General features: G+C 37.5%; 1 protein-coding gene across 1 annotated transcript; it reads right to left on the reverse strand.

The window, feature by feature from the left end:
• Positions 1-1,629: 1,629 nt before the first annotated feature.
• On the reverse strand, positions 1,630-12,846 carry LOC102600761 (uncharacterized). The gene is made up of 7 exons (XM_006362233.1): positions 12,669-12,846; positions 10,764-10,895; positions 6,475-6,570; positions 5,900-6,022; positions 5,321-5,583; positions 5,089-5,193; positions 1,630-1,707 (listed from the first exon to the last, which is right to left on the reverse strand). Exons 1-7 carry the CDS (start codon positions 12,844-12,846, stop codon positions 1,630-1,632), a joined length of 975 nt encoding a protein of 324 aa, XP_006362295.1.
• Positions 12,847-13,907: the final 1,061 nt, after the last annotated feature.

A 13,907-nucleotide genomic window follows, 5' to 3' on the forward strand; every position in this document is an offset into this window, starting at 1 on the left:
GGATAAAACCTCCGAGACATTTGACCTAAATTTCAGAGAAATCTTAAAAAAGGAACTTACGATAACTTCCGCCAACTTTTATTTTGCCACTTACTTAACTTCAAAACTTGAGATACAACCCTTGAACACTTAAAATATGACATACCACATCATTTTTAATTTATTACTCACCCTCCTTGTCTTTCCACGAAGATACGAGTTAATTTAGACGTTTTGAAAAGTCGGGGTGTTAGAAGAATGATATCAAATTCTACCATTTCTAACTCTACAAGATCTACTGAGGTGACTTTCTGGGAGACTGTGACAGGTCAATTTCTATATACTCGTCTAGCTAAAACTGGGTCACCGACTAGAGTAGAGACTGAGAAGGGTTCTGAGAGAATTTCTAGACTAATACTGAAGTTGACTGCTATAGAAGGAGTTACAAAGGAAAGAGTAGCCCATGGATCTAAAATGCATAAACATCTAAGTCAAAGACTCGTAACGTAACATTAACGACATCAGGAGAATCTTCTTGATCCTGGCGAGCCTGGAGAGCATACAACCTGTTTTGGCGCTGACCGCCACCTGTACCAAATGAGTTACTCTGCCGAGTCGGCGACCTACTGGTGCTGATGAAGTTGTGGATTGAGCTCTACCATTTTTACCTCGTTGACCCTGTTTAGAAGGAAAATCTTTGAATATGTGACCAGACTGACCACAGCCAAAACATCCTTCTTTTCCTACAAGGCACTCGCCCGGATGATTCTTACCACACTTTGGACAAGTTGGGTAGGTTCTGGTGCCTGAAATACTACCTTGAGACTTAGAGCCTGATGCCCTACCTTTCTGATCATTTCGAAACTTGGAGGATGGAACACTAGCTGATGAAGGTGATGGAGCTGAAGACTTCTACTGAAACTGTGAGCGATTTCCACCACCCAATTTTTGTTGAGAATACTCATAGTTGCCTATTCTAGCGTTCTTATTCTCCTTAGCATGTTCCCTAAGCTTATATCCCTCAACGTGCTGAGCATCAGTCATGAGCCTAGAGATGTTCATATTTTCCAACAACATAGCATTCATACACTCTGTTTTCACTAGATCGGATACCCCATACAGAAACTTGTTCATTTGAGCCCTGAAATAAGCCACCATGTGAGGAGCATACCTGGAAAGTTGGGTGAACTTGAGTTCATACTCTTGGACTGTCATGGAACCCTGCCTCAAATTCGTAAACTCCTGAGCTCTTGCCTCCCTAAACTCTCTTGGAAAGAACCTGTCCAAAAAGATTTCACTAAAGCATTCCCAAGTGATAGGAGCTGCATTTGTACCCCTGTTCACTTTCCATTGAGTATACCAGATATGAGCTACATCCTTAAGCTGATAGGATGCCAACTCTACCCTATCATTACATGTCACGTGCATCACTCCAAATATCTTCTTGACCTCATCTATGAAGTTTTGGGGATCCTCACCAATCTGCGATCCTAAGAACTCAGGCGGATTCATCTTAACAAAATCGCGAACCCTGGCTGCCACTGATCCACCACTAGCATTTGCAGGAACTGGAACCTGCTGGTTATTCTGGTTAGTCACACTCTGAGCCAAAAGTTGAATGGTATTCTGAAACTCAATATTCATAACGTCCTAATCTAGGACTGGAGGAGTTGCATTAGCGATGCCTATAATCACATTCCTTTCATAAGCTCTACGAGGAGGCATGATCTGAAATGCATAACAAAGGATTTAGAACGAGGAAATTTGATCATACCTCACGGAAAAGTAACTCAACCGAATCGTTGAGGAAAGAAATGCCCTAACCGAAAAGGCTTTTAAAAGGGCTACTTTCTTCGGCATGGGGTTGCTAGGCTCGCCCAAAGACCAAAAAGACAGCATCTATCTCATCCTTGAAAATGAGATAGATGAGCTTGATCTTAGCCAACTCCTCAAAACGGTCCGAAAATGGAATAAGGAGTCGAGTAGCAAAGAAATGAAGTTTTTCCTAAAACACTTCGTAGTCTCCCTCTCATTAGATGTGGTGCACTTCACACCCATGAAAAGGACTCTACTTAATGTGGCTTTTCAGACATCTTAGGACACTTAAACCTAAAGCTCTGATACCAAGTTTGTCACGCGCCGAAACTACCCCTAGAACGTGGACACGGGACCTAGGATCACGAATGACCCCAAGCTAACCCTGTTGGCATATCATAAGCATACTAAATAAACTGAAGTAAAGAAATACTGTGCGGAAGCTAAATCATCATGTAAACTGAAATAATGGGAATACCCATATACTAAATCTGAATATATGAAAGTGAGAGTTTAAACAATAACTGAAAAGTCAAACTCTAACACTATAGATGAATCTAACTATGTTTGAAAATAGTCTCTAACTGACTAGAGGTGTTGGGACATGCCCCAACTAAATCTAGCAAAACTGAAACTAAAACTGAAAGCAAAGAAAGACAATCATATCAACCGTCCTCGAAGAATGAGGACTCACCACTAATGCTACTGAACTGAAGATCGGGAACCGATCTATGCGTGATCTGGAAGCTGAGAACCTGAACCTATATCACGAGAAGATGTAGCGTATAGTATGTGTCAGTACTTGAAAGTTACTGAGCATGCATGAGAGTAAGGCTGAACAATAATCATAACTAAATCAAAGCATATATCTGAGCAATGATATGAGATAAACATGATACTAAACTGAGAATACTAAACATGAACTAACTAAATGCAATGACCAAGTTTATAACATACTAAAACTGAAATCTGAACTGAAACTGATAACCTGGTTAATGCACTAGAATCTAGTTGTGGGAGCTACTAATAACCGACATAAAACCACATGAGTTAAATGTGGAGTCCGATGTATATGCCCCATCTAGAGGACCCAATATACCGTGTCAGAGGTATAGAGGCATGACTGGCATGATCACTAAAATGTAATGCCCACAGAGGAGACTTATAAACCTACAGGGGCACGTAGTTCTAGGACTATTTAGGTACGTTGAACCTTAGTCCACTCGGTATTAAGCTACTCCTAATTGATTATGTAATTAACAATTTATGACTGAATTTCTGTAATACGGGATAGCTCAAAATACTGACATGCTAACTGAATATGAAACATTAATATGCTGATAATAAAACATTCAAATATGAGGCATGTATATCTGAAGTATCTGACCTAGCATATGTAATACATGAACTAAAAGAACTACATAGTTAGGGTTCTGAAATTATGAAAGAATCTACACAAAACGATACTGAATTCATGACAATCTGATTTGGATCATTCTAACAGTTAAAACCCAACAATTTCTAACATTCAAGAAACCCTAGGTCTAGATAATATTAAGGGAATCAAGATTCTGACTGAAATATAGGGACCTAATGGGTGAAAGGAACCCAATAGTGAAATCCCACATACCTGGTGACGAATTCCACAGAGAAATCTTTCGATTTTGGGGTTGAAACTGATGAAAACTTGTTGCGTTCTTGGACTAGGGCTTGGTCGACTCTTTCTCCTTCTGCATTCTAATTTTTCTATGTTTTTGATGAATGATTTGCTTATGGTAGATTATAATTTAGTTACTAGGCTAAAACTGACCAAAACTACATAGTTTAGGGGTTAAACGACGTAGTTTCCCTAGGTCTAGATAATATTAAGGGAATCAAGATTCTGACTGAAATATAGGGACCTAATGGGTGAAAGGAACCCAATAGTGAAATCCCACATACCTGGTGACGAATTCCACAGAGAAATCTTTCGATTTTGGGGTTGAAACTGATGAAAACTTGTTGCGTTCTTGGACTAGGGCTTGGTCGACTCTTTCTCCTTCTGCATTCTAATTTTTCTATGTTTTTGATGAATGATTTGCTTATGGTAGATTATAATTTAGTTACTAGGCTAAAACTGACCAAAACTACATAGTTTAGGGGTTCAACGCCTAAGGAAAAAACCAAACGACTCCTGACTTAACTGCTGTCGGGGCTAACTAACGGACCAGACCCATGGACCGTGGATCGACCGACGGTCTGTGCTGGTCAACCGTCGATCGTCGTCTGGGGTGGAATCTGGGGCCTCGATCCATGGACCAAGACATGGTCTGTGGCCTGGCCTACGGTCCGTAGGTCCGACCGTGGGTCGACACTTGGCCAAAATTTTTGGGGCTTTCATGGGAAGGGTCGTAGGTAGTGAACCATGGACCAGCATGGGCCATGGGTCACCCTACAGTTTGTGGGTGGTGCCTTCCACCTGCAACTTCAGAAATTTGCAATTGGTCTGTTTTCGAATATGGGGTGTTACACCGAGATACATGTATCTATGCTTGTCAGATACACGTATCTAGCAAACAAAAAATTGTATGGAAAGTAATTTGTTGAACTTCTATGTCCTGACGTGATTACGACCTAAAGTAGCACGACCTTAAAGCATCCCTTATGTATGGGCTCAAATTTCCTACAATTTATTTATTTATTGTAAATTGTGGTACTTGTTTAAGAAATTTATGAAAAAGTAAAGTTTGATTCATAAAAACTTATAGATGCGCAAGTTGGGAATGGGAATAGATGTGTGGCACTCTGAGCCCTGTCATTTTTGTATCGAAAGGAGTAGGGATACTATACAAGAAAAAGGGACATGCAGTAAGCAAATTCATTGTTTGATCACCACCATTTGGGCAAATACAATACCAATAATGTCACAATTCGGATATTACATCCATCAAGTGAAAAAAGATGGATGGGGTAGGGGTGAGGCAGAGTAAAAATAAAAAAATGAAAAGCTTTCAAATATTTTCACCACATCCTTGGCACAGTCAGTTTCTAACTTAAAGCTATCATTACCACTCTATCCACCATGTGATACAAAAGAATGTTACACTCTGGTCCAAGCTCTATGTTCCTCTTGATGATACAAAAGAGGGAGAGAGAGAGAAGCAGCTATGCTTAGAAGCTGCGGTTCAATAAATCTCATTGCACAATTATCTGAAGCTACAATGGCTTGACGTGGAACTTTATATGACACCGTAACACCATGGAAGAACCACGGCATCAAGGCTTAGTGTCTATTTTGTTAGTGGGAATTTATACACTGACAACACCAGACATCCATGGAACAACAACTGGTGCATTTGGGTGTGCATTTCTGAATGACTCAGAATATTGGTCCTTAAAAGTTGATTTAGCTTTCTCTGCCTGCAAATAAAAGGGAAGATGGAATGAGGGACAGCGTTAGTCTGTGAAAGATCATTCTTAAATTATCCGGTCCAAGAAAGAAATACATGATCGTTAGTGAATTTTGTGAAGGGCACTGAGAACTAACATATTTCAGCCAGCATTCTTGATTTTTGTGTTGATAAATATCTGGAGAATAGCATCCATTCTCAAATGGGCAATAAACCCATATGTTGCATTTCTTGTCATTGGGTCCAGCGTTCTTAGCTTGATTCAAACAGGCCATGCAACACTCAAATGCAGATTCTTTAGGGTGGGTAAGGCCCCATCTGACTGCATCTCCACCGTAATCCGTATGAAGTTCAATGTTACACTCAGGAGGAAGTCGCCTGCCAGCTATGATTTCATTGTCTTGAGAACATAAGTAGAGGATCAGAATTTAACAAAACAAACTATTCCCAGGCGTTTCTTTTGATAAAGGAGCAAGATAGTGAGAAAAACTAGTTCATGTTACAGTGCTTATGCACATATTAAGCGCAGATACTATCTATCCACAATATTATACCTAGTCCTTTCTTCCATGCAGAAAACAACTATTTAAAAAAAAACTATGCACAACAACTAAACTTCCATTGGGAAACTAAGATAGAGAATAAAGTGAAAAATTCTTCAGAATCAACACAATACACTCAAATGATTTAGATTGAAAAATGAAGTATGTCATTACCAAATTCTTCTTCACCCTCAGGTTTGTCATGATGTTCGTTATTAATTATTGCAACAGGTATCCAAAGACCTATTTCTTCTGACAGCTCAGCCCAGTCAACATCCAAAATTTGTGCAAGTAGACCTGCAAGATAGTAAATGAATTTGTCAAAGTACAGATGGATTATGGACTAGGAAGAAGAAACCCTGGTTAACATCAATGTAAGGCTGATATAGGAAGCGTGAACTGTAAAGATACGGTACTTGGGCCTAACTCAACCCAAAAGCTAGCTTTTGAGGGGAGAATTACCCAAGTCTATATAAGTAGACCACCAGTTCATTCCCCAACCAATGTAGGACTCTAACCTACTCTAACACCCCCTTCATGCTCAAGACCAACTGGAGCATGGAATGGGATCCCAAATGGGGTGAACTCGGCACTGATACCATGTAAAATAAGGCACTTGGGTCTAACTCAACCCCAAAACCTATCAGCAGACCACTCGTCCATTCCCCAACAATTGTGGGATTCTAACATGAACAGAAACAAAGTCGTAAATAAAGGAAACAACATAAAGTCAGAAGTAAAAGACTTACCAGCTTCCTCGGGGGCAATAGTTGAATTTGATGTCTTCCTATTAACAAGCTCCCTGGCTTCTTTTAATTTTTTCCGGCGCCAACTTTCAACTGCGTCTGTTCATAAGAAAAACCATCAACAATGATAACCAGGAAGAAGTAAATGAGAAACAATGGAAAGAATACTACATAACTATAGGATATTGACGCTCAAAATTGACACATTATTCACAGAGCAGTAGAACTGACATAGAATGTATGATAAAAGTTCATAAACTATACCTACTCCATTCTTTGCATAGACATCTATCATTCAATAATGTCTTGAATAACTTGCATTTAAGTGGAATATTATTTTTTGTTGTCGAAGAAGACATCAGACTAATATGGAATTATATACTCATAAAAGCAGTAATGCTGACATGTTCGAAAATATTGCAGTTCTAAGTGGAATCTGTGCGAACAAAAATATGAAGTAACATCTTTCAAGGCATACTTTTGAACTCAATTTATCAACTCAAGATGGATAGACATGCAGGTCATCCAGTGTCTCCAACGAATGGGAAACCACAGAGGGGGTGGGAGATCATTTTCATTAGATTACTACAGTTGGAGGTGATTGGCTTTGCATTTCCCAAAAAAACTTTACACCTAAACAAAAGTCTAGGCCTACTTGCTAAAATGGAAATAAGCAAAATGGATGCCCAGGACATAGATAGTTATAGCTGGAAAAGAGAAAAAGATGGTTTGTACAACTATTAAATCAAATCAGGTTATACAATGTTTTTTTCTCGTCAAATGGTTTGATTAACTCATGGCCATGGCCCTGTAAACTAATATGAAAGACAGCTTCTTCTTTATTTTTTATAACAGTGGGTTCCGGGGCAGCTTGTACACACTTCGACAAATTTCACAGTTACCTGCTACTCTCACAGTAAAGGTACCTCGTTACTCTGTCCACCAAGGCTTGGAAAAATAAAAAGAAATCACCTAGTGTCTTTGCATCAAGTGGAATTAGAACCTGAGAGCTCATAGTTCTCTACCTACTTTATTGATCAATAGTCCATAACCTTGGGTGCAATACCATCCACAATTATTTGCTTCTTCTGAGTGACACATGTTTGACTCAAGACAACCTCATCAAGAGGGGCAGGCAATATGTGCCAACAAAGTTCAGAAAGTATCAGGCAACTATTTGTACATTGTACGGTTGCAATAGACCTATGTGCATGTTCTTCTCAATATTTGGACTCAACTGGGCCATGCTATAGACTACTAAAGATGCATTTGTGAGCTGGACTTCATGGAAGTTGGAAAATCAAGAAAAAAATCTGGCAAATGTTAACTACAGGTATGTTTTGGTGTGTGTGGACGAAAATACATGGAATCTCAACTCCAAATCATCCTCTGACTTGCTAGAGCAGCTTGTCCTATGTAAATAACCTTTGATCATTTTCTAGATTATGTTAGCTCCCTAAACTTATGATAGGATTTTGTTATGTAATGGAGCTAACATTTCCTTTTTGTATCTACTGTATCTTCTTGATTCCATCAGTGAAAGTACTTTATCACAAAAAAAGAAGTCAGATAGAGACATTTTCAATGAACTTCACGTTTTTTTGAAAAATTGTAAGTGTAGTAATAATATAGCAAGAAGAAGGTGCTGTAAAAAGTCCTTGTAAGGAACTAAAAGGATATCCTTTCCTATTCTTAAAGGGATTCATTTAAAAAAAAATGTTTACACAAAAAATGAAACAAAAGTTAACAGTTCATCTCATCCCCTTCAAAAAAAGTAAATAGTTTATCTTATCTTCCATATAGATTTCCCTTTAATCTTTAGATGAACTGCACCTCTTTAAGCTTTTTTTCTTTTCCATAGACCTTATAGAAGTGCTTGGTTTACGAACAGGTAAAGGTGAATCAATAGGGAGGATTTTTCATTGTTTGTTTAATTATAGAGCTGCTCAAAATCGAACCATAACCAATACTCCAATTGCAAAATAGGCCTTACTGTCTTGTTGATATCGGGTTATCATATTAGCGGTTGAGGAACTGTTTGAAATTTTATAGTTAATGGTTTAACCAGAGTACGATTTGCGCACTTTCCTTATGGTTTAGCCGTTAACCCATTAAAAATTATTAAATTTACAAATATTCCCTATGAATTTAAAGTGGCCTTTGAAACCTTATACTTATTTCTCTTCATTCCTCATCACGCATCAGTTGGCTCCACAAAGACAAAAATGGCGAACGCTCTCGGATCAATCATTCCTATTTGTGTTCAATTTTGTGTAGAGTAAACATATGAATTTTCTCTCATTGCTATAGTTTCAGAAGTTTATCGTTGATTTGACTTGATTCTTTCCAGTTCTATTAGTGTGGCAAAGTTGAAGCTAGTATCATCCTCTGGTTTTTCTTGAATTTAAGACTTAATTTCATCAAAGTTTAACCATGAAGAAAATATCATGAGCTAGCCTTAAATACCTTCTTGATTCAACTGTTAAACCAATATCGAACAAACCAATATCTTATCATATCGATTAGCCATTTAATACATTTTAAAAACCAACAAGCTTAACCGTTAAGCGCAAATATTCAATTGAACCGCCTGACATCCTTAATCATTTGGGGCAGACACCTGTAAGGTGCCAGGAAATATTCTACAAGATTGACGTAACTTTACATGTAATTGTGTAACTCATCGTATTAATCACATCCCCTCTCCCTACTCTAATTTCCCGTTTCTACCACATTTCTAAACAACCATATTGCACCAATCTATTCGCCCAGAATTGTTTAACAATCCTTTCCACTCCCCTTCCAGTTTGACTCCTACTTTCCATTCCTACACCATAGGCTTCACTGTCCTTGTTTTAGCCATGTCATTCAATCCCCTAACATTCCAAGAAATCAGGTTTTGCTTCATTTTGATACGCTGCAAACAAACTTCCTGCTTGTCCTGGTCCCAATTGCCCCCAACTTAACATAACAAATTAGGTTTGTAATCTTTTGTATCCCTTCTGGTCTCAGAGTCCTACAAATTGGAGATTCAATTCTCTTTATTTGTCTTCTCCTGTCTATCTTTAGAAATAAACTTAGAGCTTCCCTCTCACAGCCTTCAAAATCAACCCCATAAGTTTTGGTCATCTTCATCGCATTATTATAAACCCATAGTGACGCGACATGTTGTCATAAGCCCTAGAGCGAAGCTCAAAAAATGTTGAGCGCTTCACCTCACTTAATGTGCTCTTTAGTATAGTCATCAAGGCACTATCACACACATTTCATTGCCAATGACGCTTCCTGGAGATGAAACTAAACAATTGATATTTCACTTCATAGTAAAATAAATTAAATTTCTTTGTCCATATATTTGTTATTCATGTTTATCATTAATAGTCTTGGAATAAACATATATTTATTTGTACTTTTCTCCATTTGTGCTTTTTTCATTAAAGCCCCAACAGACCTTAGAGCTTATTTGCGCTTTTCACTTTTGAATTTTGATAACAATGTAACGCGCCCATTTAAGCCATCTGCATTTGATTTTCCAGTGGGATTAGTTTATCAACAAGAAAATCTACATTGCTTCCATTTCATAATCTATTGCTTGGGCTCGCCACCCTGATAAAAGGGAAAAATTTCATCTCTATTCATAACTGTCATCACATTACCCTCTTTGTCATGCAATCTTTGCAATTCCCCAAGCCATGATTTATCGTATTCAACAATTTGATTGTTTTCATTCTCCTTGGACAGTAGATAAACTGTATCTTCCCCATGTTGTATGATTAAAATTGCTTCCTCCTATGTGTTGTTTTTGTGAAATCCGTAGAAGGCTAGGTATGGGATTAAGCTATGTTCTTTGTTCCTCTATCACCGTCGATGAGAGAGCTTTTCTTTCGAAGGTTAGCATCTATCTTGACTAATAGAGGATCAACAATACGTGGAACTGCTATAGGTGGGGCCTCACTACTGTAAAACATTAGACCTTCATCGGAGTTCATCCCCTTCCTAAAGATATTGTTAGGTTGGTTAGATAGGCCCAATAATGTGATCTTTACTTCACCCAGACCCAATTTATTTAAAACCACCCCACATGCCGCACACGAAACACAACCACTTATTTTAAAATTTGATGCATGTTTTACAGCTTCTACCTGTCCCATCTTCTTAGTAATTCTTGGCCTCTTCTCTAAAACTATGCAAAGTCTAGAGGTCCTAGCTTCTTGTTCAACTCGCTGGGCATATTTGACCAGCGCCAATGCCTCAACCTACACGAGCCTGTCGATAAATCCCTCTTTATCTACCTCGAGAGAATTTGGGATTTCCTCTACTGTAGCCTTCACTTTTAATTGAGCCCATATAAGATGATTTCTTAGGATGGTCGCTACTTCGGTCTCCATCCAACCTCCACAAATGTCGCCTACTTCTTTGAATATCTGTTGAAACCACAAACATGGGAGATCAACAATTCTTATCCAACATGATTCAGGTTCTCGATCTGCTGGAACAAACCATACCTAAGTGCCAATGTAGAGCATGTCCAGAAGAGCTCATCCTAATAAACTCATTCAAAAGTTTTTTTTTTTTGATATATTAACTCATTACAAAGAGCATTCATCATAATTTTACAATTTTTTTATGGTTCTCAACCCACCACAACTCTCCGTTATATGAATTTGGGAAAGACTAAGCTCTATGAGCAAGAGGAATTCCAAACACAACATCTACTCATCAATGAACAAAATCGGCATGCGAGCACAAATTCTGGAACTTGTTATTGCCTATCTCAATTTCCAACTTGTCGTAAAAAGCAATTGATTCATTAGTATCTTCATTTGGTAGGCATTTTTCAGCACTAATTTGTTGCTTTCTAGGTGAACCGAAGTCAGAAACTCATTTGAGTTAGTCTGGGGATAATTCTGTGCGGGTAATAGCAGAAGGTTTGGTTTAAAAGATAAAGAGGACTAGAATCTGAGACAACAAAAAATTAGGTATTCTACCCACAAGCCCAGGAATAAAGGAATAACATCCCTTTTCGCGTCTTTAGTAGTAATAAGAAATAACATCCTAAGTTGGAGGTCACTTCCTATACTAAGTATCCATTTAAAGAACTAAAGAACAACAAGTCAGATTCATTTATCGATAACCTTTTTCTTCCAAATATAGCCACAACATTTCTTAGAATGGAAAGACAAGACATTGAGACCATTTACTAAAGGAGAGGAGATAAAGGAAATATAGGAAACCAGTAGAAAAAGAGAACACCTGAAGTTTGAAGCACAAGCGTCAACAACTTTACAACATAATTTATTAATAAATATATTGCCTTTTTACAAAAAGAAGAAAAATAAACTTGAGAATTTGGTTTCCGAGTATGATCTTAGTTAAAGAATGAAAATAATAAAGACCAATGGATCTTGATACAACAGCTCCTGTAACTGTCAGGGACTGAGTGCCGGTACATTAAAAATCACTACTAAATGACTGCAGCAACTCATTTGTGTAAAGTTAGAAATTTCCTTTTTAGGATAAAATTCAGATCCCATATCAAAGAAATAATAAAGTCAGCAAATGGCTATTGAAGCGTCCGAAGAGTATATAACAACCAAATCCAATCAAACAACTGACAAGACTAACTTCTTTTTTCTACAAACTTCTTTGTCCCAAAAGATTAAACCTTTTGAGAACTATTTGAATTATGCTTTGGAAACTGCCTTCAAAAGTAGGTTTAAGTCAGCTTTCACCTCCGCAATCATTTTCCAAAAGAAACAACCTCAGAGACTCGTCCAAATATATTGCATAATCGGATCTCTAGTTTGATTAATTAACATTGATCTCATCATTCTTATTCCATTCTTCAATCAATATAACATTTCCTAGTTCAGCGAAATATCTCAATTTTTACTTATTTTTTATTTTGGTAAAAGGGTAACTTGTAATGAGAGTTGGACAAGCTAGTTAGATCAATGAGATTAAGCCTTGTACCATACCGTAAATATTTTTCATGCCATCTTGATATACTATCAATGAAATCAGTGTAACTAATGAAAAAACATATTATGGCTGTCTCGTTCTTGTGTCCCACTTTCTCAGTTATTTAATGATGCTCCCATGAGAGAGAATGATAAGAAGTTCACAATTCATATAGGCTAGAGTATAAAGAATGAAAAGATTGAATGACTTTAGTGTGTAAGTGAAGGCATAATCACCTCGTTGCAGTGTTGCATTGTCACGAGCATTGACACGTTTCAATGTTGCTAGTATTTCATCTGATATCTTCTGTTTAATTTGGTGTGGCAATTGCAACACGTTTTCATCAACAAAAAATTCTTGCTTTAATCCGTTTATCTTGAGGAGCAGGAAAAGAGAGATATATGTCAATGTCATCACGGCATAGGCATAAAGTAAAGAGATAAAGCATGAGGAAACAGTGTTACTAGTTGAATAAGTTGCAGAGGTTGTAGTTGTTTTCTTATTCGATTAGAGTCCTCCATTTTGGTAAGCTGATCTGGAGTATACCTAAAAGTTGTATGTATGTATAAATTTATGAGTGCATAAATATTAAATATTGGATGATTTTGAAGGAGTTACGTTACCATTGATGGTTGGTGAAGTGTATGAATGAAGCACATAGAGAGCAACAAAAATGTTAATTGAACAAACAAGAATGGTGGAACGTTTGTAGTAACACCAATTAGAAGCCCACCACTCTGCTCTTCCCATCTCTTCTCTTCTTTGCTTCTTCAACTTCCCACTCCACCATATCCCTTTTTCATTCACCAACCACAATATCAATTTTCCATTCCCACTTCTTTTTCTAATTTACCAGCTAATCAACCTTCGGGATCGGGATCGGAACCGGCGGATTTCAACCCAAAATTGGATAAAACTAAAAAGGCATTTTCACCATTTGTTTTTTATTTTTAATTATGACTTGTGTGTTTAAGCTACAAATCCTCCGCTCCAACTCTAGTCTAGTGCTCCCTTTTGTTTTTTGGGTACCTAGCGTGCTCATGTGTATGAGTGACAAACGATTATGACTTGTGTGTTTAAGCTACAAGTCCTCCGCTCCAACTCTAGTCTAGTGCTCCCTTTTTTTTTGGGTACCTAGCGTGCTCATGTGTATGAGTAGCAAACGAGTCAGTCGAGTTGAATATGAATAGATTGAAAATGAGTAAAATAAAAATGATAAAGTACTCAACTCGACTCACATTTTAAATGGATAAAAATGAATTATCCAATGGATAATATGAATATCCATATTATAGTAAAGATTCTGTTAAACGCTTTAAAAACAAAATCCTTTTAAAGTTTTATTTATCACTCCACCCATACTAGGTCCCCTCCCCTGCCCCTATCCCAAAAAAAATGATAAAAGAAAATTGGTTCATTTTTTTATTAAAAAAAAATATTTTTTCTTTAAAAAAAAAATTATAACCCAAACCCCC

The sequence above is a fragment of the Solanum tuberosum genome, unplaced genomic scaffold (assembly GCF_000226075.1).
Source record: "Solanum tuberosum cultivar DM 1-3 516 R44 unplaced genomic scaffold, SolTub_3.0 scf00373, whole genome shotgun sequence".
Taxonomy (NCBI): Eukaryota; Viridiplantae; Streptophyta; class Magnoliopsida; order Solanales; family Solanaceae; genus Solanum; species Solanum tuberosum.

Coding starts and splice junctions, on each gene's coding strand:
- LOC102600761 (XM_006362233.1), bottom strand. CDS start 12,846: ATGACATTGACATATATCTCTCTTTTCCTGCTCCTCAAGATAAACGGA. Junction 6,571..10,763: donor AAATCCCAAATTCTCTCGAG/GTAGATAAAGAG, acceptor TCTTATGAACAG/ACGCAGTTGAAAGTTGGCGC. Junction 1,708..5,088: donor GGATGTCTGGTGTTGTCAGT/GTATAAATTCCC, acceptor TATGCATTTCAG/ATCATGCCTCCTCGTAGAGC.